Below are 27,286 nucleotides of genomic sequence, written 5' to 3' on the forward strand. Positions count from 1 at the left end.
ATATCGTCAGAAAGATTTTCTTGATATAACAAATTTTAAACACATAATACATCACAAAACTATTCAATAATTTTTTGTAAATATCAATCATAATAGAATAGAATATTATTAATAAATTAAAAATTATTTTAGATGAATTGTTAGTGTTGAGATGATAAAAGCACGCAATATTTATATAAATATGTGTGTGTGTGTGTGTGTGTGTGTGTGTGTGTGTGTGTGTGTGCGTGTGCGTGTGTGTGTGTGTGTGTGTGTGTGTGTGTGTGTGTGTGTGTGTGTATGTTGGCGCAAATATTAAATACGTTATCGACTTAAAAAATAAGTGTTACATTTAAAAATAAAATTCAATTTAGATTTGAAAACATTTTAGATTCATTAGGTAGAATGTCTATTCAATATATGTCCATTATGTGTGTAGGTATGTGTATATATCTAGTTAAAATAACTCATATAATGGTTGGTATTGTTCATAATGATAAGAATATATATCCTATGTAACGGAAATGGTTATTAAACGTAGGAATAAAATATGTATTCAACTCCTTATTAGATGTTTATTTTTAATCGTCTTAAAGCATATACCATTGTCTCTTGTTAGTGATATGATCTTATAGAATATTTAAATTACATTGAAAAGTCGGTAAGTTGTAAACATTTAAGTACTAATTATTAATTTTTATTATTATTATTATTATTATTATTATTAGTGTAAGCTAATAAAGAATACTGTTATCTTGTGCTTATTCATTTGATCTTCGTTGTGTATAATGTGTTTCGTGTAAATTCAGCTGAGTAGTTAATTTAACTCATTAGAAATTATTATTTATTCTAGGTATAATATCAAACAGAATACGTAAAAATATTTTTCAATTATGTAGCAACTGAGGCCAATGTTTTTTAATAACTAAAAACTACCACGTATAGCGCCAATATTCTGGTTTTTAAGTAGAATATATATGTTTTTTAAATAAAAACCTGAAAACCACGGGAGAAACATTGCTATTTGTTAAATTATAATACACCTACATATTTAAAATAAGAATTTTAGCATATTTATTTGTTCAAGCTTTATAATTAGTTGACTTGAAATATAGGTAACACATACTTTTAATTTAAAAATTGGTTAGTTTTAATATAACCCCAAAGAATAAGAACTGTTTTTTACAGAACTTAATAACAAACAAATACAATGGGTAAAATTATACCACGCTTCACCATATCTATTGTCCAAACGACCATTTTATCACTGAATGAAGAATATTACGTTTAAAAATAATCAAAGTAACATAAACTTCAGTTCCAATTACTGCGGATTGGGTCTATATATATATATAATAAATTAATAATAAAGTATTCTCGCATTTACATTATAAATGAAAAAGGTAAAAAAAATTCTATCAAAGTACCAATTTGCTGATGAAAATAATGTAAATAAATGGATTATAAAAACCCCAGTAATATCCAATTTCCAATAGTTTTCAAAAATAGTTTTTCTGATGTTATTGAAAAGTTTTTAATTCCATTAATTGTCCTCCCTCTGGGTTCAACTGGACCACTGCAAACGCTATAATACTGCACCGTATTGTGGTCAGATTACACGATCCAAATACAACAGTAATTTAATTCTAGTAATTTTATCCAACAGTTTTTATTAATCGATTTAAATTGTTGTTTTTAAACTTTGCTCATAAAACATAACTGGTTCAATTCTAAAAGATACTATCCGAGTTTTTATATTATTTTTCACTTTATATACTTTATAAATTATTATACTAAGGTTATTTTTATTTTACCTATTTCGTAATTAATTAATATCCTTAATTGTTTATATGGTTATATATTTCGAAATCATCAACTTTAAAATAATAAGCGTAGGCATAAAAAAAATATTTATGGAAATCTTATTCGTTTTTATGACTTTTATAGCACGTATTCATGTAACTTCTTCATTAGTTAAGTCATATGCACAAATTAAAGAAACGACGGATGGAACCGTTTTTGGACCCAATTTTATTTTGACGATATATTCCCCAGGGGGTTTATCGGTCGTTGCAAAATCCAATCAACTGCCAGATGTTATTGAAAAATATGGTGTCGCACATATGCATACATTTTTACACTCGCATAATATATAATTTTAGATATTTACGTATTATTCTGACACTAAATTTCAAAGCATGAAGTTGCTTTAGTTATATTATTATAAATATATAAAAAAAATGAAGATTTATTGGTAAAATCCAAGTTATGATTTATTGCTATTGTGTTTATTTTACCAATATTTTAAACATAATATTTATTTTATTTTACTAACTAATACATTATAAAACAATTTAGTACTGTTGTAGAAATTATATATTAAACTTAAAAACTGCGACGACAGCATTAAATTATTACAAACATGTAATGTATATATATATTATATTACATTACAGGTACTATAGTAAAGTTATCTATCAGTATAGGATCGAGAAGTACAAAATCTGCTTATGTCACTTTAAAATTATTATTTTAAATTAAATTCTTTTCAATAAATTAAAAATAAAAAAAACTCGAAATTCCACACTGCAACTTTTTAATTCAATACAGTGGAGTCGTTTTATAGATTCTAAATTAGGCTGAGTGCAATGCCAAAAGTCGTAGTTACTATTTATACTGCATAATCTATAATGTGTACCCATTTACAGACCTAAGTGTTTCCCTGTTCTCTATGGATTTTATTAAGGCTGGTCTGCCATTGTTTTTTTGTTTTTGTTTGCACGTCGCCGCATAGACAATGCGTATACGTTTATATTATTCCGATCTGACATTTTAACACGTCCCAGCAGGTTGTCGTGTTACTATTTTTTTTTCCTTATCCTTCGTTCATGCATTTCATTCATCAACACACGCCTTTCTTCTCTAGACCTGCGTACAACTTATTTGATATTCGCGCACGTGTGTATTTATATATGTTATATAGGTATAAAACAACGGAAACAAGATCATCTCGAGTGTTATCAAGATCGAATGTGTTATTAGTAAACTTCACATAAAAAAATAAATAAATAATTTTATCGATAAATATTTTGTTAGAAAAATATTTATCATTTAAAAAAAAGAATTTGTGGGTGAAGTCACGTAGGTACATGGAAATCAATAAATATAATATGTGTGTACTCGGGATAGTGATTTTTTCTTTTTATTGTTTACATGACGTTACACTTTAAGTTGCACATCTGGATTGAGATCATATAAATTTGCATTATGTCATTGTAAATATGTATTTGAGACAATCACGATTGAAACAGGCAAACGTACAAATGATTTTAAGCCGCTCATATTTTACCAAATTATGCTGTGTCAGTAATTCAGTATATTACAGAACTTAAATAGTATTAAATCTAATTGTGAGCATCCGTTGATAGTTAATCCTGTTTTATGTCTATCCATACATACATAGTTGGAATTAATAAATATATAATTGAACATCTATATTATTAGCATAACTAGTCCTAAGTCATCTGTATGTGAAACAGTATAAATTCATTTAAGTATTTGTTGCTCGATTGCTCATTATCTATTCGTACCGTCTTGCAGAATTACAACTAATGGTCGGAAATGCATACGATTTTATAATATAAATATATACATCATACAATCAAACAAATAAATAATAGCATTATTATCTGCTGTAATAGGTATACAAAAAAATATCAGTCAAATAATTTTAATTTTAGAATATACCTACACAGTACAATATGCAATTTATAGACACACAGAACATTTAAACATCGATTATTGGTGTATTTGTCGTACATTAAAAAATACCCTAATACTAGCTTTGCCTACCTATGAACTACAGACAATGATATTTCGACGCATGAGTCACAACAATAATAAATGGGCTGTAAATCAACTTCCCCTTTCTTTTGCACGCGACTCTACCGTCTGGTGGAGCCACAAGTAATTATAATTTTGTTTTTACTACCTAAGTACTCCCAAATCATAGGGAAAACAATACATAATATACAAATGCGATCGGTGTACCTTTGCCGTATCTAAGAAGACCCCCGAAGGTAATTATATTTTATTGGACGTTCGTGACAGACCAACGTTGCTTTTGGTGTATGTGAAAACACGTTTACTGATATTATATGGGGTGTAATATTAGTGTAGTACATTCTGTGAATTGTATGTCTCGGTAAAATTTTTTTTCGTTTCACCCTTTATACACCCCAGTCGAATCGGCATCCTTTTATTTTTATCACTTTGATGTCGAAAAGACAATTTTTTTTCTAAAAACGCTCATATTATAAATATTATATAATATATTGTCGGCGGTGTATTTCTTGTTTGTAGCGGCTTTTCGGTTTGTGAAAAAAACCAAATTTGGCCTTCAGTAGGTACCTATATACTCTTCTTGTCTGACGCCATAAACTGAATTTTACATGAATATAAAAGGAACATGAAATTGACTGTGCTTAAGGACCAAAATTCAGTTTTAAAATAAATACGGTTCAAAATACAAGTATAATAAGTATATATTATATACTCTTAAATAACTATCATTCTATACGGCTATATATAATGTTAAAAATCCATACAATTATCTTTTTAGATATAACATTTTTAAGATTATAATAGTTCGAATAATTTTAATTATTTCTATTTCATCGAATTGGATGTTTTTTTTATAATTTATCATCACGCGCCAAGACTGAATCCAGAATAACACAAAGTAAATATTATGACCGTAAAACGCAAGCATAATATTTTATATAACCTTTAATATTATGCGTTTAATGTTATATAATATATAAATATTACATATTTTATGTTGTTGATTTTGAATTGTATTAATATGTATACTATAATTCAAATAAATAAACTTTTGGCCAGCCATAATTTGCATATTGAAATTTCTCTTTATTTGTTTTGTATTTTACAATGACGAATTTAGAATAATAAATACGTACCTTAATATATAATATACCAACACATGAACGATGTGTCATCGAGGTGCAAAAATTCACCCATCACGATGTCTTGCGTGTATTAAGACCATTATTTCAGGTCTCTGACGTTGCCGCCGCCCATATTTCGCCTTTTTGTGTTACTCAATCCGTTTGCACGCATTTACTATATTACAAAATAATGGCAATCGATTAAACTCTATACATGCAAATATCCCATGCGTCGATGAGATCATAATAATAAACGACTTTTCACTGTACCTGTACTCAGCAGTGTATCAGATAATAGTCGTTTAAAAGTGCATTGTCGAGTAAATTTCTTCAGTCCTACATATCTTTTTCTAACAAAAGAAATCACGTTCGACACGTTAATGGCCACTGATGCTCACAGTTATATAAATACGTATTACTATTATGTATTTATGTACAACCTATTTATATCTAAGTAACGTGTACATCGTACATAGATACTATAAATTATACTATATTCAATGTACAAATGCACGATCGTTTTGAATATAACTAGCAAATATAAACGTGTATTAAATATCAAAATGTATAATTAATTCATTTAGAATACAGAGTGCAGATGTTTTCATAACTGGTTGTAGTACTAATATTTATTATTGGTTTCGCAATATTATTTTCATTATAATTAAATCATAAAACTTAAATTTAATTACTAATTACTATGTATTTGACTTGAATAAGTTCTTCCAGTATTATTTAGTTACCTAACTAGGTTGAAACAATTTTTATGTCATCACACTATATTATTTACTTATAAGTAATATAAAAATATAATTGATTCGGCCATTTTTCCTTAATGTGTTAACAAATTATCATAGATCACCAAATGATACTATTCCATAAGAGATCCAAAAATTATTTTCACCTGATGAAATTAATATTTGATGTACGCCCATTAACTACACTACACGTGGTAATTATGCTTCCTCCTCTCTCTAAAATATTCAACCATAAATCCCCATAAATCATCGTATGCACTTCAACCAGAGTTGATAAATTTATTTTTAATTATCGTAATATCTGTTAAGACTCACATGTGTGCAGCATTCCTTCTCAGGCCGTGGCATCGTGCTATGTTAAATATAAGTCAACTGAAATTGAAAGGTTCTACGTTCATTCCTTATAGGTCTATGAATTTCTGGTAAACCATATTTATGATCTAATTATTAACATTTCAAGAAAAAATGTATTTATTTTTATGATAAAACTAATTGTATTTGTCACAAAAAAGTTTGGTAAATATCGTTTTAATCTAAAAACTACGTCAATATGATTTAAAAACATTCCCGAAGCATAAAAACTAACTCTATTTTCAAGTTTTGATAAGTAAATATTTTAATTAGTATACGAATAACACAGTAATGCCTTTACCATTGATATCTTTAGTAAGTTTATGTATGCAGTTTAGATTTTATTTTTTTTTTTCACGATATGGTAAAATCATGTACCTATTCGTTGTTTTTATCACTTAGCACTGGATTTTGCAGTAATTTTTCATGGAAAAGTATAAAATCACATAATAGTTTTACGAGGTGTTAAATGTAAATTGATTCCGGGTTCTCATTAAAATATAGAAAAAATAAAATTAAGTTAAAATAGTGTTTCGCAGCATATGGTTTTGTTTAAATTGTCATCATTTTTTGAACATTTTAACGAAAAGTAAGTCTAAATATTATACATAAGTATCATTCAATGTTCTTTAGTAAAAATTTTAATTTATAATTTTATTGTCGCTTGCATAAAATATAAATACGAATAATTTAAAATTACAATCCTTGTTTATTTATTTTTAAAGTTTAATTATAATGATCATTGATTACATGTCAAAAATAATAGAAGCCAGTAGAATGCAAGTTATAGTTTAGTTTAAAGAAAAACAAAATATACACAATAAACTCCTTATACACTATATTGTCTAGTGTTACGTACCTTCCTTAATGGGATTCAGAAGTCGTTTTCTGTGGTTTTCCTTCCCCCTGCCGTCAACGATTGGGTTTACACCAAAGGTTTCTTGAGCCCATTAGCTATAAAAATTCGTACAGAAAATTCCAGTGAGACTGCTTCATGTTAGGCAGTATTATGGTAAACGAATTTAACTGTAGAAGTATTCACCATCACCCAACTTCTCTGGCTTATTCCTTGTACGCACATTGTAAAACACTGGGGATAACAATTTTTTTTTCATTTTCTTTATTATTCTTTTGTAAACCATACAATTCTGTACGTATAACAATAACTGTAGTTTAAATACGTTGTTTTTTCTTCTCTTTTTGTGTTCGCATAAGCCATTGCATCGAGACAAAAAAATAAAAGTACTCTGTTAACAACAAAAATATACTTCAAGACACTGAAAACTGTGGTGGTGTTTGAAAACTTTTAACATAAACTAGTTCTTAGAGCGAATCGCATTAAAGTTAAGTACGATATTTGCAGTCGAGATGAAAAAGAAAGCCACTATACATTCAATTCTTATGTGTTGTACTCTTGGCGCCTATAATACCTACCTACTTGAGCATTTTATTCAATTTTGAATAGGATCGTTTCAGTTGAACAAGGAAATTAAGTAAAATATACTCGTATATAAAAACCATTTGTCGTCTTTTCTCGATTTTATAAATACAATTCAGTTTAAATTCTCTATTGAATGACAAGGATGCAAAATGGAGCGGTAATGGTGGTGACTATAACAAATCACCGATGACTTGTTAGATATCAAAAATTAAAATTAAAAAAAAAAACCTGTAATCGAAACAATAACTCGAAACCCAAAGATAACTATCGAAATATTATACGCTTGGGACCCCGAGGCCGTTACGTAATAATTAAAACCAGATTTCCTTTCTCTGTCTATACGCCGAATGGCATTTCAAATTATAAATTATATTTTAGTGTAATATTTTTGAAACACCAGGCACACATTAGAGGAGGGCGTAGGTATACTGTTGTCCGTAATCAAAATCGAACGTTCATTAAAAGCTTGTCAAAACACTGTTCGATATACATAGAATCATTATGTGTGAGGGGGTTCGCAACCTGGGTTTGATGATAAATTATAAAACTGTTTTTGACCTAAATTATAGTCAGATATTAAATAACTAGGGGGACGTGGTTTGGAGGGAGAAATATTGTGTTATGGTTAATAGCAAACGAGGGAAACTAAAAACTAGATATATTAATTTTCGTACGTCACGTTAATCAACAAAAGTATAGATACTATAAATATTTAAAAAAAAAATATATTTTTGTGTGAAAAATGTTTAAAATATACTTATCGGAATTTATTTTAGGTAAACCACATGAAAATGTTTTAGTAATTATTATCAATTTAATTGTAATAAAAAATACTTAATTATAGATAAATATATATGTATTTTTAACACAAGAAAAAATAGCTACTATTATTGATATTTAAACTTTGTGAAAAACTAAATTGAATTAAATTTGATTGTGTATTTTTTTTTTTTAAATCATATTTTTAGTATTAATTTAATTTGATTTAATGCTAGCTTCAAAAGTCATAATATATAATTTAATCAACCCAATGTTTCTAAATTGTTATTTTAAAAACTTAGTAATAATAATAATTATTATTATACACGTTTATAACAAAAGTTTGTTTAATATAATTGTTGTTCGTGTCAATTTTGAATATTGCGCGTACAAAAGAAAGCCTTACTGGTATATAATTATTAGAAAACAAATGTTTATTCATGTTTGGATAGTAAAACGTTTTTCTTTTCTTTTTGGGTGTTTTCAATGCATAATATCATAAATGTGTATAGTTCTAATCGATAAACCGTATCTAAATGTTATTTATTTTATTTTTTTCATCAAATCATAAGATAAGTCTACGTGCAATTCCGCGGCGTAATATTACTGCAGTCGTGGTTATGGATTCGCGATTGAAAATCTCTTGCACTCGTTTCGAATCGTGCAAACTTTACCACAACGACCCGACCCACCGAGTTGATGATTGTAATAATATACAATAGTAATAATAATAATAATAATAACAACAATATAATATATTCCGTACTACAGTGAATAGCATGTAAAAAGAAGAAAATTCAAACGCATTTATAAAAGACAAAATAATAATAATAAAAATGCAACTGACGAGAACAATGAATCTTAAAGCGCATACAGCGATTGTCGTAATGAACAACGATGATTTCGTGTCCGGTAATATTGCTACAGCGGTGGCGGACCACCCGGGCACCAGCTACCGGCGACAAATCAATCCCGAGAGATCGACGTCGTAAGATATACATAAACCGGCTGTTGCTGCTTAGTGCGATTACCCACCGCAAGTTAATTAGAAAGAAAAAGAAAACACGAGACGAAATAATATATATTATGCGTGTACAATCAATACACATATAATAATATGATGATGATCACAACATAAAATATAATATACCTACACGTTACTTACATATTTTAGTATAATATATAGGTAGTAAGAGCATCGTGCACGTTCTTATCTTTAAATACGGTATTACAAAAAAAAAAAAAAAAAAAAAAAACAGAAAGAATAGACTCATTGATCGTTTTACTAGCGACTAATTTATGTGAGTTTACCTTTATCGACCGTTGTGTAATACACACGAAGACAATTTAGAATCATTAATTTAATCCACGACATTTGACCCTCTAACAGTGTACAATTTATATGGTTAGTGGGTTTGATTTGGTTTATGTCTTATATAATAATATTTTCCTCGTTCTACTCAAAAAAAGAAAGTAATTTTTACAACGTAGACGCAAAGGCATCGTCCATTTGCGCCAAAATAAAAAAGGTATGTTTTTGCATAAAATTTACCCAGTATAATTACAATATATTTTTATATTTTTTTTTCAAATAATAATCAATACAGTTTTATTTAAATTATACTAGTCAATTGTACAATTTTTTTTTAAATAATAATCAATAATAAAAATTCTATCAAAAAATAAAAGTAGTAAATGCATATTTTTTTGAAAATTATAAGTTATCAGCAATAATAGTCAATTGTTTGATTGTTTTTTTAAAAATAATAATTAATAATACAAATTATTTTAAACAATAATAAATAGTTAGTTCATATTTACTAACTTTATTTTCAACATTTTTAGAAGATGTATATACTAAAATATATTTATGGTAATTTCCTACAACCATCTTTTACCCTCTTGCGCTTGTCATGAAGTCTATTCTCATAATTTATAATTCAAATATTGTTTAGTATAACGAAATTATATTTATCTAAACAAGAATATTATGTAGACGTGTAGTGTTGGTAATGAAACGAATGTCTGATAAAATCACTATACAATCGTTCTTTTGACGTATTACGATAACGGAGCATCTACATCGTATAATATAATAAAACTGATAAAAAACTTGTTTTCTATTTTCTACGCAATAATATACAAAGTTTTGAAACCTATACACTTATAAAAATAACTTAATTATACATTACAGACATGACGTTTTTTAAATATACGGATTAACCAATTCGTTAATATAAAATTTTTACGCAGGTAAATTTGGCGCAAACGGGCTATCAGAAAAACCATACTTTTTTATTTTGGCGTAAATGGGCTGTACCCAAAACGAATTAATTTTTTTTGGCGCAAATAGGTAACCCCTGACGCAAAGTATCTTTTTTTGCATTTATATTTAAAATCAAACATTTGTTTTGATTTTATACCAACGATTAGAATAATACGCCCGAAAGATTTTAATTATATTAATTTTTTAAATAAACTTATAATATAGATGTGTGCATACGTATTTTGAATTATCCAAGTTAATTATGAGTTTTATTTATTCTTATATTACCAAGATTTAATTTGTTTGCATTTTTATAACTCGTATTGATGGGCTTGCTATCGTAATATCGAATAACAATTGGAGAGATATAATAACTGAGTGTTTTTATTAAAGTAATAACTGTGACTAACTTTAATGATATGATAACTCGCATGTATACAAAATAAACAGACGGTAGTAATTTTTTATTAAAACTTCTGTACCTATACATTAGTCATTAAGACTCAGTATATAAATATACGTCAATAATTAGGTCGTGATGGTTAGTTATTTTATTTCCATGAGTTCATGTGTGGGAAATATAAAATGTAATAAGGTCGGAAATTGGATAACCCGTGGGTCGTCATAAATCTGTCCTGTTAATTAATAGAAAAAAAAACACCACGTGTCCAATTAACGACCAAACAAACCGTAACATGAAACCGATTCGACATGCAAATGGTCCGCGGGCTTACGAGTTGTGGTTCGTCCTTCACTTCGAACGAATGAGATAATGCTGGTTACATAAAATATACTGCGGTGACACAGTGTTGATACTGATCGAGATAATTTTACACACAAAAAAAAATAAAATAAATATAGGAAAAATAAATCCGCCGAAAACGTCAGTTTAAATTTCATATGTACGAGTTATACGAGTTAAGATGGTTTTCGAAATTACGTTTTCCCGAGAAGACAATCGCATCGGACGCGCATGGGTGGTCTGACTGCGCCGAAAAACAATAGTCCACGACAACGACAAGGGCCCTAGATTTATGTTGCCGCTGCTGTGTAATGAAGAGACTTTAATAATAAAGCGATCGTGTATAATGTATATAATGTATATTATCAAGCTCGGTGCGTATAACCGGTCGTGGCGGGATTAAACAGTAGTAGTGTGGTATAATATAATATAGCAGAATTACATATTATGTATTACATAGTGATGGTTCGAAAATTTAGCATAATCAGCAGTTCCATTGTGCATTGGACAAATTGTATACGAGTATTTATATGACGTCCGATTCGTCGAAAATAGGATTTTTTATCTATACCATTCTGTTTAGTTTAACATAATACATTAGTGTGTGTGTGTACATATATACTTCTACTTTATATGCATATACTATTACCCACTCATTTAGGATTTGGTTTTGTGTATGTGTTATTGTCGTTGCTTAATGATTTGAGTTAGGTAAAAGTCAATAGTGATACAATTGTAAAAACATCGAATAATACATATATATGTTATGAACAAACAAAATTTTAACAAACTTTTTAATTTTAATTTAATCTTTTCTGTTGTCAGATGTATTAATAAAGAGATGCAAATTTTGAAATTTGAATACACAGTACTGTAATAATTAATAGCTTTTTAAAAGTTGTAATGCATGACCAAAGGTATACCTAAACGTGGTTACAGATCACTTGGTAGTTACTAATATTATATTATTATTATTATTATTATTATTATTTTAATTAACTATAACACGTACCTAATCAATATTTATTTTTAATTGCATATTATATAATTAATTAAACCAGATAACATAACATGTAACAATAAGAGACAATTTCATGAATTTTTTTAAAATAAGACGGTACAGAGTAAATAATGAAAAACGAAGTATTGTTTTCCTTATTCTTTCAATCTTATTGTAGAACGAAGCCTTGTTGTATAAATAAATATATGCATATATTGTTGGTGTAATAATTTTACTTCACTTTAGATATGGTAGCCAATTCTTCATACGCCTTCGTGATTTTCCATTTAAAATTCAATTTATGAATCGCAAAAGTGTTTTAATGTTCTTTGGTCATATTCTTGTACGTATAAGTTTTGCGTCGGACGATTAAACACGCTTGTTTTTTATACTTATTTTTTTTTTTTTTTTTTTTGGCTAAAACATCTCTAAACTTACCATTTAATAATAACTCTGCGTCGACGTTAAAATAGTGCGGTGGCAATATTTAATCACATGTCCGTTGACCTTTTATCAAAAGATATGTTTATATCTATTAAATTTTATGAACGTGTACATTCAATTATATCACTTCTGCAAATTCGAAAAAAAAATTATGAATAATGATACGTGTGTACTGTGTACACAATTAATTACAGTAGCACAATCATAAAATTTGCCAAATGAATCGCAATAATAAATTATGACGTTATACGCGAATTATTTTATCTCAAATAATAGACTTCTTAGTATTAGCAATTCTATATTTCTTAACTATAATAATTGTCTTATAAAAAATTCTAAGAAAATCAATTAATTAAACTAACCTAACCTACCATCAGACGTGACCAATTAGAATTTCAAATTAAATATATATTATTATACATCAATAGTGTTCAATCATTTTAAAACACCTATTTTTTTTTATTTTTTTTTGTACTTATATAATATACTGCTTTTTATATAGTTTATTTATATTTATATTATACAGCCGGATTACTAAATACTATCATCTCATAATACACTAAAAAATTATTAAACATTGAAGAATGATTTTAACTATTTTTTTCTTGAACCCAATTAACGGAGTTATTATATATCCAACGTCTTATTGCAACGATCGTCATCATTCTCATCAGACGAATACATTTATAACAACAATATAGCATAATATGGTTCGTTTAGTCAAAATATTACTGCACAAAAAACTGTTGTTGTAGTGACCGTTTATGAAATGTGATATAATATTAGTAACTATATTATAATAAAGTACCGCGCGTAAAGCGCATGTACGCGGGGAGCTTTTCATTGTCATCATCTAATGGACTACACGAATCCGGGACATTAATGAACTAATGGACCTTTGCGTGATCACGTAACCGCAGCGCCATAGGGGTCTGTGTGCCTGCTGCAGCGCTACCGTCACAAAACTGACTGCAGAGTCATCATCCTGTTCCGCACTGATTTCTTCTCGTCCGAATCGTTGATTATTACCTACATATATTATGTAACCAGCAGCGCGCCCCTCTATCGGTCGCTACTCTGCGTCGCGTTTCGTTGCTGTAACGAGGGTGGTAGTATCACAACTTTTTCGGTAAAATTAGAAAATATATAAAAAAAAATTGTTTGTTTAAAATAACAGCGTTGTATAAATTCGACCACAATATATACATTACACGAGTGTGAGTGTGTATTTTATATAATCTATTAACGCGTTCTTCAATTACTGCGGGGCGGTAAATTGCGTCGGTCGCGCATGACTCGCGGTCGGTCATTAACTATCTAGGTAGGTATGCGCATATAGACGCACGTCGTGTATTATTTATACCTGATTTATGGCCGGCAATAATTATACACACACGTAGGACGTTTGCGCGACACAATTAAATCCTCGTTTACACGCGATACATTCGGATCGGATATTTAATGAATTCCTTATAAAGAAATAAACGTAATAATATATTATAGGTTCTCGGATATATTATTTTGTACAGATATATTAAAAATTTAATCGATTAACGAAAAGCTTTGCACAGGATTTCATTCTTGAACAATGATTTCGAATTAAACAGTTAAATCCTAAAAAATGTACATATATTTCTCTGAGTAAGAATCACTTCAACTATGTTATTATATACCCACACATATTGTCTTTTGATCCACGCATACTATATATAGGGAGGTCTAGTTTTTCCTGCAATTCTCCTGCAGCGTTACGTTTCAATTCGTGATAAGCGGAAACGTAAATTATATTTTACAAATATGCGGACGAGGGTTAAATTAAAATCATCAAAACTTTATTTTTTATTTTTATTTGCTGACCCATTGAGAATTATTTGTTTTTATATTAAAGACGAAAGTATTACGAGCAAAATTTAATATAAAATAAAAAAAGGGTTAAGAGAACCAAATACTAATTACTTCAGTTATGAATGCCACACAAAAGTGGGCCGTTCTGCTTTTTAGTAAATGAACTCGTCTCTTGCCGTTCTTGTTTTGTGTTCACTATTTTTTTTTATTTAATACTTTATATATATATATATATATATATAAAATTAGACATGTAATTTATTAACATCATATATTTCTCAGCTGTCTTTTGAAATCTCAGTCTACGTCTTTATCCAATTCCACGGAAAAAAATGGCACTAAATTCGTCGTGTACACGTTGAGGTTTATTGTCTGTGAAATTTGTTCGGGTACGTAACTTTTATTTTCCACGCAAACGGCAAACGATTTTATTTCTTTTACAAATCTTTTGAGTGGTTTAATATCATTATTTCGATGTCATTGTGCCAGGAATATTTATTATTTGAGTATGAAGAATATAAAATATAACCTTATATACTATTATGTTACTGTGTACAATAATCGACTTAGATATTCAAATACGTATAAATACTAGGTACAAAATTGTATTTCCGTTTACCTCGGAGAAGATATATTGTTATAATATCTATTGCTGAAATAAAAATTATAAGCTCCCCACTTACGGAATTTCTCGGTACATTTCAAAATTATTCTTATATATAATGTATAATATACATACCTATGTAATATTTTATAAAATTAAATTGAAAACTCGTTGCTTTCGTTTAACAGATTTATTTGTTTAAGTTGAAAGTAGACAGCTTGAGAAAAAACAAAATTAAATAAAGGGTTGGTAAATCCAATTCAGGAGGTCTGGCATTTGTTCAATTAACTCTTTGTTTCCTCCTTCATACGCAAACATAATAAGCCCAGTATACCTCTTAAAGTTATTACTTTGGTCCACTCAAAAGAGAAAAAGATCATTCTGACAGAAGCTGTTCCGAAGGATGACGTTTTTCGGGATTGGATAAAAAAAATATATATATTTCGGTGTTCCTATATTATAGTGTATATACCTATAATACACATAACATACATGGAATTGTACTGACACCTCGGGCAAACAGTGTTTGGGCGGTAACCATATGATATAAGTGTAACACGAGCATCCACATAAAACACCTCTGTACATTTCGATGTCTTTCACGATGTAGATTTCTTATAAAGTAATATATAAATGTTCAATATTATTTATTCTTCTATGTTTCAGTATCCTTTATGTGGTTTGAAATACATTACGTTACTTTGAACTAAATAGTTACAATGCATTATATTTAAAAATATTTTATTCCGTATTATCGTTGTATTTAATTTATACATTGTTATATTATTATATTTCCAATGTTTTCGGTATTTATTATACATATACTTTTTTATAAATTTAAAATAAGTTATAAATAATTATTGATTTTAAAACAGGGTCAGTAAGAAATGACCCTATTAAAACATTTCCGTCGACGTTCGATATTTGAACAATGTATATTATATAATATTCAACGGTGAATAATGGAAAATATCGTTAAATTCTATATTAATACAAATTCAGCCGCACCGCGTATAGTGGACAACATAACCTAGTAGAATACGCAGTGGGTATTAGGCGATTGATTATTTTTTTTTTCAAATATGCAGTAATACAAACGTCGACAATATCTGCGAGGAAATAAGGTCTCTATATTCTATATATGTATGTATAAATATTTAATATATGCAGCCGATTTCAATTTAACGCCACCGCACGTATCACCTTGTCCAAAGCGCGTGAAATAATACACTTATTTCTTAATGGCTTATATTATAGTATAATACGCGTAGAAAACGATTTATTCGAATGGCCACGTGTGCCGTGTGCGTCGTGCCCCCGCGACTCGACGGAAAAAAAAAACAGTGTATAATAATAAGAATAATAACAACGACGAAAAACGTTTACCACCGCTGCGACTCGATGAGATTTCACGGCCGCACGCTATCATAACACTGCAGTCTTCCCGTACGCGTACCACGATAGATCTGTGTACAGCGACTCGGGTAAGCGTCGTCTCCGCATGCGCGTTTATATGTTTAAAAACATACGAAACCGTAAAATATTCATAATTTCTTGGCGATACCGCGTTATAGATAGTTATAATATAGGCCATATATGTATAATACTAGTTATTGTAAAGTACTACAGTCATATTAAGTATAAGAATATTTCAGTATTAGGGTCAGCTTATACTGAGGTGAAAGCGGACTAGTGATAAAGATGGATAAAAAAAAAGCGTGATAATTTTATAACATTTGACATTTGTTAATATTTTACATAAACTCTAATAATTATCAAATATGCTTCCATTTGATTAGGACCATTAATATTGTGAGTTTTCGTAGAACAAAAAGTTAAACATATTATTTTCTTTAGGTATACCTACCATAATAATATATACCCGGAGTAAAAAATATTTAATGCCCATTGATTTTAGGTAATACACGTTTCTTGTTATTTCATTTACTTATTTTGAAATTTTCGGTATGCTCCGTCAAGTTTACCATAGTGACTGTAACAAATGCATTTGTTTTTATTTTTCATTATGTACATGAATAAGAATTATATTAATATAAATTTATAGTTTTTCCTAAACCTGCTTATTTTCACACAAATCTGTACTGACTACGCGTCATCGCATGGTCTACCCATTGGTTAAACAACTTCGTTTTAGGAACACAACGTGCAGATGATGACAAAAGACAAGACAAGACGAAATAGCTGGATATCTATATGATACTAATGTGGTAAACACGAGCATGACTCCTGTTTTGATATTATAAAACGGATGATTCGTATAATAATGAAGCGTAAACAGTAACGGAGAGAAAATATTTAGACGCGTACTTATATATACTTTTGTGTGCATGTAGATAAAGCAGAATGCGTTTTTAATTGGTCCCTGAATGCAAGAAATCATCTCGTGCGCTCTCGGTTAATCGGTAGCGTAGGTACATAATAATAATATCATTATTATAGTATAGATATGTATAATATTATATAGTCGTTGTGGTAATCATTTTCTGCCGACGACACGGTAAATAACGTAGTTAAGCTCCGGACTATACTCATCTCTCCCTGCTAATGCATCACAAACTCGCTTTTCGTTTAAAATAATATATATATAGCTGCTGACAAAGACCGTACGCGAGACAAAAAAAAAAATATAAAAACCAGCATAATATAATAATATATACACTCACTCAAAGGGATATTATATATTATATATATACATATATATATATATATATATATATTTGTGTGTGACATTTTTTTTAACCGCCCTCCTTTTTTGTGCTCTGCCTGAAATTCGATTATCGTATCGATTCAAAAACGCGTCCACTATAGAAAACCGAATGACATTTACATAATTGGCATTTCTGTAGTCGGGTTGTATATTTGTCAATTATTAGCGGTCCTGCAGATTTTGCGGAACAGAAGGTATGCTGCGTATGTTGTGAAATTGGATCGACTGATCTCTAGATCACAATCTATATCATATTGAATTAGAGTAGTAAGTTATAATAACACTCCTCCATGTTTTTTTTTTTTTTTTTTTTGAACTCCCTACACGACAACATAATTTCTCATCATTTATTAACTAGGTTGCTGTGCACGTCTCATCGGACATTTTAAATTTAATACGCTTTAAAGTTGACCTCGCATTCAATTTATATGCAGCGAATTCAATAACACGCTTGTAAGTAAGATTTCCAAAGCTTATTAATTCTACCAAATTATATAAGTTTTATCGTTAGAGTTGATGCATGCTGTACAAAAGTACTACATATTATAATAGGTATATTCATCTCACATATACAACTCGATAACTTAACTCACAAAACTTAAGACTCGTTCGTTATAATCATATGTACATACCAACCCCATATAGTACGATCTGTTAGAATTTATAAAGGTATACATTGTATTATTATTATTATTATTATTATTGTTGTTGTTGTTGTTGTTGTTATAATCGGCTATGGGAGATGAAGTAAGTTCGTCCGCCTCATCACAGCAACGTCACGTCGTCGCTTCATATACGCGTGCCCGTCAACGCTGTATGCCTGTATGAAGTTTAGTGACCCGCTACTTAGGGTTTACTTTGGTTTCTCGTGGCGTGCGCTCGGTAAAACATAATAGTGTTTATAATAATCGTGTCGTGTTAAAACGTCGGTCGTTAATCACCAACAATATTATTCGTAGCCTGTGCTGCTGTAGTCATTCGTCAAAATAACTTTATACATTATTATGTGTGCGTTTGCAGACAAAAGAATGCGGGAAGCGAACACAATTAATACGGTAACTAAAAAGAGGGACATAAAATAATTGCTATTATGGTAACACTCTAACACACGTTGGCTAAACGAAACAAATTATCTTCTTCCTTGTGCCAATCGTGGAGTAAGTCTCCAAAAACTATACGTATAATGTCTATAATAATTATACTTATCCAAGACTCGAACAACATCCTATTTTCACAACTTAAAAATTGTTAAATTGCTGATAATATTGTTTAATAAAAAATATTACAATATTACGAGTAGGTAATCAACTGATTGCACTTGGCATGTATTTTTTAAAGATAAATGAAAGTTTGCAACTATGAGTACTATACGATGTAGGTACATAAAATACCAATATGTTTATTTAAGTATAAACGAGTCTACAAAGCGAAAACAATGGATAGATTAAATATTAATTTCTGTTTAAAAAACAGACACGTATATTCTATTTTTGACTAATTTATCTCTAAAAAAAATATCAATGAGTCAAGTAAATTGTTTTAAAAACTAAATAAATTTTTTTATAAAATAATGCTTTAACTATTAATTTTTACTTTAGTTATAACAGTTTTAAGCATTTTTCCACACGTAAATTAGTGTAATATCTATAAAATATATAATAATTTTATATGTAATATTTGAATGATTTAAAAAAGAAAAAATGATTTGAATCAAATATGTTTGTTTAACATTTTTTATTCAATCGTTACCATACATCGCCGTAACACTACATGCCAAAGACTTGCGGTCGACAAACACATAAATATATGTATATTCGTGGATATGAGTTTTTTTCTTCGGTAACACCATATACAACGCACTGTAATCCTAAACCTTCATCATAACAACCGTACCGGATTATTTTAACCAGCCGGAACAGTAATAGAAGTATACTATTTAGGTGTCGCATTATCGTGGGTAACCCCAAAGCGGATACGCATCTCTTATTTTCTATACTTTTTGTTCTCCTGGTAAATATTATATATGTACTATGCACTGTAACTGCAGCAGCAGTTAGTATATGAACTGTCGTCATCACCGCTGCGCCGCACATATATAGATGCCTTGGTAATAATATATATTATGTTTAGGATTTTCGAACCAGTAGCATTAGCATAAAATTTATAACACTGCTCTGTTAGAATAGTAGTTTTTCACCCGAGGATAAAAATGTATGTATTTTCGTCGTCTCCCATTATCGTTATTGTTATGTGTATTTAACGCCCACAAAAATTATACATAATAATAATAACAAAAAAACTGTTCTTTTGTCACTCGACGGGGAGGTAAAACGTCATAGGTACCTACTGACTGAATCGATCCGATCGTGACAGAGGTTAGGTCATCGTAAGTTTGTATAACTACCTATTATTATTATTTTATAAATATTTCATGCGCTATATACGAGTAGTAAGCGGCAAAAGCATATAACGGGGAGGTTTACCGCTATATAGATATTATATATGTATTCTTTTATAGTATAGTACGTATATTATATCTTTCCGTATATAATAGTTCTCACTCGTGTCAACCGGCTAGTGGATTGAAGCTTGACATTGATTTATTAACTGGAGTTGCAATTAAGAGGATTGGAGAGGTAAAGAGAGACTGTGCAGTGCACACATACACACGTACACATATATTGTCGTGCAATGCTGTGTGTTTGATCTGATAAATTATTGGCAATATAAACTCTGGTGGACGGGTTTTTTATTTCCCTCTTTATCCTCTTTACTCGCTGTATTTTTTTTTTTCTTTTTTAGTGTTTTTTTTCTTTTTTCTTCTCTCATATACTTATGTACAATAATTTGATTTATACATCAAAGAAGAAAATAAAAGTAAACATCTGGAAGAAAGTCTACGACTTTATCGCGACGAATTCCACGCTACGAACAAAACCGCTTGGTCGTCGTCATCGTCCCCAGCTATGTAGTAGTACCTACGGTCAGATTGGATGGTTTTTTAGGCGTTGTCTTTTTGGTAGCCGATTTCGATTAATCTTCGACATCATCAATCAAAATCTATTGTTATTTACTTTTACACCTCATGCGAAGCTCCTTGTTCGACCGAATTCATTACCTGTATTTGTACGCGTCGGGCGACAGAGTAATCGACTTCACTCCCCCACTGTTGGGTGTTATATGTATATATTTTTTTTCATTAATCACGTCTCAGACAATACGAATTCCATTACTACCCATACCAACGGCGCGGGAATAATACGGTTTCGATATAAATCGGTCGATGCCGTTTGTCGTCGAGGCAGTCGTCGTCCGTGTCTTATGTATACTATACCTAGGCCATACATAGTGTATTATTATACGCATATATACAATATAATAATAATATTCTCATCCTACAACAAGGACCCCAAATGCAGGTGCATCACTGGACTTGACTATTGCGGTCTACTGAAATACATATATATGTATATATATATAGTATGTATATGCCTATACATATAAGGGTTACCAATACAATATATATAGGTATATACTACACTCCATCGCCAGCCCCATTTTACAGCGTCTATATAGATACGTTTGCTACAGCAACATATATGCGTTTTCATTAAACACACATATACACACGTATAGTATGTGCAGAGTTTTGTTTATACCTCGTTTCGGGAAAATAATATGTATAAATCCTTCCTTAAATATACGATGTAGGCATGTTTGCATAGGCTTAATGGGTTGCCCCGCTCGATAACGTAGTAATATATATGTGGATGTATACATGAAGTGAAACGGGAAACGGTCGTTTTTGTTTTGTTTCGTGCGGTGAATCGAAGCCGATGTATATAATATGCGCGTTTCGCGATCTCTCTCGCAAAGAACGGATACCGCCGCCTCTCCCTCGGAAACACTGCATCGTTGATTGATTGTCTCCCGGAATACGCGAGCGAGCCCACCGCGCTTCTCTACACAGCACATATGTCTTTCGTATATTTGTATAATCCGTATGACTAACAAAATAAACAGTATACACGACGAATGACTGCAGCCACTGTGACATAAATGCGGGCAGTTTCGCTAAAAAAAAAACATAATACACACGTCTGAGAAGAGGGGACTCTATCGTTAATGCGTTTCGATATCGATATATATGCGTACGTTTTCATTGTATCGAATTTCGTTGTTTTTCATTTAATGTGTGGGACCTATTCCGTACATATGAAATGTTATTGTAGCCCAGAGAGTATAATGTTATAGTCTCAGACACGCCGTTATTTTCGTACATACGAGTATATGTTTATATTGTTTATAAATATTGTATAGAAAACGTTAGTATTACATACTAGTTATATATATATATAACAATATTAAATTATATATAATATAGTCGATGTATTTACGAGTACTAGTAATAAAATTCAGGACGAAATCACCTAAACTAAAAAATTTAGTATAATATGTGGCACGTGCATCCCACTTGGCACCGTGTTATGGTGAGGGATAAGATAGCCTCGGGCGTTAAGCTTTTAGTGACGTTAAAATTTTAAAATTGCTGTTTTCTTTCTTTTTTTATGTATTTATATAAAAAATGTAGATGCGTTTATAGGTATTATGTACCTTCTTCCGCTATAATATAATTATTGTGTATATTACATATAAAAAATATTTATGATGTGTGACTTAAATGCGATTTTTCATTTATTTTTTACAGACCTGAAGAAACCGTTCACGTCCGTACCGTATTCAGTGAGTGTGGAAACAGATCGAAACGTTGAGCTTCGATGCCTGCCGCCGGACGGCGTTCCACCACCCCGGGTGTATTGGCTGCGGAATAACGTGCTGATCGAGCCGGACAATAACATGATCGTGTCCAGCGAGGGAAACCTGTTGATCGGCCAGGCTCGACTTCAGGACACTGCTAACTACACATGCGTAGCCGAGAACGTAGCGGCCAAGAGGCTCAGTGACCCGGCATTGCTCACAGTTTACGGTGAGTTTTTTTTTTGCAAGTTTATGCTATTATATTATTATTATATAAACGATATGCGTATACACCACGAAGTTAAGCGGAAAAGTATAACAAGATCGTTTTCATAAAAATTATAGTAAAACTTTGAAATATATTGATTTTGTGGCACTTGGACCATACGAGTATGTACTTAGTTGGTATAAATAAGTGTATATTATTTAGATTAAAAATTATCGATTTATATACTAATAAAATAAATACCAATATTGCAAGTATGATCTGATCGCCACCATCTGTAATAACAAGAACGTAAGTTTGAATGCGCTAAAAATCTGTTTATTAAACGTGCACTTTTACTCTGATATTGGCGTTATTTACTCTAAAAATCTTTAAATTACAAATCATGCGTTTTGAATTATAAAAAATATTTTATATGATTGAAAAGTAAAAATGTAGAACTTGTTATTGAGTATATCACTTAAATGGGTATATTTTATTTAAATTCAATAAATTTATCATTACCTAATAATCAAAACTTTTATGAGGTACAGACTATAAAAAGGCGGGTTAGTAATTTATTTTTAGAATGATTTTGTTTCATTATATTTTATTATCATTATTGTTATTTTTTTTATTTAGTTAATTGAATTAATATTTCCAAAAATATCGCATAAAACTTATAAGTTAATATCGATATGTCGTAGGATGATATGAATTTAAGTTCATGGTATGTGAATTAAAACGTACATAGAAAATAATGGTTTACTGAATAAAAAAAAGAGTTTGAACGGTAAACGACGATTTTTATTTTTAAAATTACAATAAAATAATTACCTAGTTTGTCAAAAAAATCATTTTAATAACCATTAACAAAAAAAAAAAAAAATTAAATTATGCACAAAAAATGCTAACAATGTTAATATAATTATGTAGTGAAACTATAATCTCAACAGTTATTTATTTCTGATAATTTTTTCTCAAAAAATAAAAATAAAATTATACAAAACTGGTGTGAACATGAATATTACTGCTGTTTTTCCTAATTATTAAAAAATTTACTACAAATACCCTACTTTTCATCGTTCAAATACCAAATTAAATAGATAAAATCGTTGCTTAGAAAAACCTAGTAAATGTATAAAACACTGACTACCATCCTGCTCATTACTTTTCTGCTTGACCTCGTGGATATAATATTGTATAGCTATGTAAATAAACAAATATATGTATATTACGGGTTATTTGAATCTCGTTGATTTTCCCTTAGGTCAAAAATGCATTTTCCTAGGGAGGAGATACTCTATTTGTATTTGTATGTGGTCAATATATATATAAAGTGTATAGGTAATAAAGACCTACGATTTTTTTTTTTTGTTATCGCGCGCGCGTGTTTCGCTCGTCGTTATAATATAATATACATGGTGTATAAGAAACGCAGTGCGTATAATACTACTGAGCGGTTTATTGCCTGTTGCCCTTCTGTGCGCGTATTTGTGCGATGGATATTTATTTTTTATTATTATAATTTTTTTCCCCCGGCGCCGACCCGTTCTTTTGCGACCAGTGGCGGCAGTGTATCGTAAAATAAAAGAGCGCACATTGACGTTGTGTGCACGCATATTTCGTACGGCGTGTATGATATATATATATAATATGTACATAGCTTTAAAACGAATATATAGGTCGTATATGTTCATATAAATATGTTTGTGAGTGTATGTTTATATAATATAGTATATAGTATATTATAATATAGTAGTAGCTCTTCTTCGCATTTTATGCAAACACAGTTCGCCAATATCGCGTGCCCGTCATAATAAATTTACATCCACCGTGACGATGACGGTGTGTGTGTGTGTTTATGCATTGGAGCATGTATAATATATAAATATATGTTATATAATATTATTATCATACGTGAGCCTGGCCGCAATAGACCGGCGTATTTTTTGATCAGTTGTCGATCTTGTTTATCGATGGCAGTAGTAGTGAAAAAATAAAAACTGCATTTACTTTTCCTTACTCAAAATATGTTTCGGATTATGTTTCAGCGTTTATTATTCATAAACTAGATAAAAGATTTTGTATACACTTTAGAAACCACTCTTGAGGTCAACGATGTAGAAAACGACGATGAAAAACGAAAAGCCGTTGATATACTACCTCTATACAACACGTATATTGTATAATATATTCTAATATAGTACGCGTGGTCTAGAGGTGTATCTTTATACTCCGCACTCCGCTACGCCCGATTACAATTATTAGCATTATAATGCGTATAGCTATTTTCTTTCCAAAGAATGAAGATATTTTGAGCGTATTACATAACTATAAATACATATGGAGTAGACTACTTAGTTTTAGATGAACCCATAAACCAAACTCGTGAATAATATTGCCTTAACACTTGAAATCAATTTTTTCACTCTAATTAAGATTGAATTAATTTAATTATTTTAATTTTCTATAAATGCATTGCACATTGAATCTTTATACTTTATAAATTCACACACACAAATATATTATAATATAAATATATATATTTTAAATGTGTGATTAGAAAACAGTGTTATTTATACTACACATTATAGTATTATTATAGTCAACAAAAAAACATTAAACAAATAAACATTAAAATCAAACGAAAATTATAATTTTTATGTATGAAAATACCTTTAAATTATATTATATTATATGTTCTCCAAAAAGATATAAATAAGATGTTATTTTTTTTTTTTTGTTTCTTAGCGGTTTTATGGTGATAGTTTTTAACTATTAATTCGAAATGCAACAATACGATGACTCGAAGGTTTGCACCTGTCGACGCTTTCGTTCGTTTTACTTAATATTTTTTTTTCTCTCTTTTAATCAACGGTATAGATTTCTAACATATATACTGGTGACCATAAATTTACTAATGAAAACAAATGATTTTACTTGAATGTCATTTCTATGAAAAATTATTCATAGATAAATATTTTAATGTATCCTATAAACGAATATTTGTTTTCATTAAATCATTTTTTCATTTATAGTCTCATTAGTGATTGCTGGTCTATTTAGGCACTCCTTTAAGATAATAGTCTATAAAAAATTGCATAACGTTTCAATGGATCTTATTTGAAATATAACATTAAGTGCGTATAGAAAATTATTCTAAACCTACAACTTATACAACATTATACAAGTTTTACCTCAGTCCCGCCTACACACATCCACGTACGTAATATATACTTATATATTTATAAATAAAACGTTTCACCAAGAATATACTAACGGACAATTTGTATTCAAACGTTTTACCCAGTCGTATTTCACGGTTCCCCTTAAAACAACCAGCTACCACTATCGCCACCAATGACAATACCACCTACACACTTCCGGCCACCGTTCGGAGTAAATCTTGTAGGAAGGGTAATGGGGTAATGTCGTTTTGCGGAAAACGACTCTATTACTGTGACTGGTTACCGCGGGTTTGGTAGTCGGTATATATACGTATATTAGTATATACCATGGCGGTAGGGATTTCATTAACTCGGCGCCTTACATAAATATTCATCAGAAATTAATGAAATAGAATGATAAAAACAAATGGAAATCGTCGGTGGAACGTATATATATATATTAAGTTATATTCTACCCGTATTTATTTTATTTTTCGCCAACACCTCGATCTCTTGCTACTACCCCGACAACAACACGCCCTCGCCGCGGGGATCGCTGGTAATGAAACCCACTGCAGTGGTAAAGACTACGAGCGTTGCATATATATTTTAACCTCTCCAGTAAATCTCGGTAGGTACCTACTTCATGCATATAGAGAGTCAGCTTATGAATATTCCTTTTCAATGGCTATTTGTCATCGGTATAATATTATATTGGACATCATTCCTCAGTAGGTATACTCATCAAGTCCGACTTAAAGGATTTATATCCCTTCTATAGTATATATAAATTCATATTATATATATAAATCGAACGTAAGCATTTCGTCAAACATGAGATTATTGTTCTATATTATATAGTATATATTCGTTAGTTCCATGGGCTATATAATATATATATATATACGCCGTCTCAAATATTATGCCTGTGCATTTCTTTGAATAACGTTAACCCTTTCCATATTCAGTAACGCAATGCAGGGGCGCTACTCCGATAAAAGCCGAGTTTTTCAATCAAACTGAAAACGACTAAGCCATACACATATAATATGTACAACACGATAGCGATGCCCTCCTAAATGTTTTTTTTTTCAATCCTGGCCCGTGAAAGTGATTGATAGAGTATTTTACATAACGTAATAGATAGTGCCTCGTATACCTACGTACGGGAAACGGCCGTTTTTCTCAGATATAATATGCAGACCTTTGTACACAAGCGTTTTTGAATATGCGATCCATCAGTTTTATCGAATAATACCAAGGCTAGTG

At 30.1% G+C, this 27,286-nt stretch overlaps 1 protein-coding gene across 4 annotated transcripts in view; it reads left to right on the forward strand.

Annotated features, from left to right (window-relative positions):
• The window catches only part of LOC112599661 (netrin receptor UNC5C), a 116,998-nt gene that overhangs the window by 44,908 nt on the left and 44,804 nt on the right, over nt 1–27,286 (forward strand). For all 4 annotated transcript variants that reach the window (XM_025346658.1, XM_025346659.1, XM_025346660.1 and 1 more), the window contains exon 4: nt 22,593–22,871. In XM_025346658.1, the coding sequence (XP_025202443.1) occupies nt 22,593–22,871 (279 nt within the window). The remainder of the gene's footprint in view (nt 1–22,592; nt 22,872–27,286) is intronic.

The sequence above is a fragment of the Melanaphis sacchari genome, unplaced genomic scaffold (assembly GCF_002803265.2).
Source record: "Melanaphis sacchari strain LSU unplaced genomic scaffold, SCAv2.0 Contig54_pilon_pilon, whole genome shotgun sequence".
NCBI classification, from domain to species: Eukaryota; Metazoa; Arthropoda; class Insecta; order Hemiptera; family Aphididae; genus Melanaphis; species Melanaphis sacchari.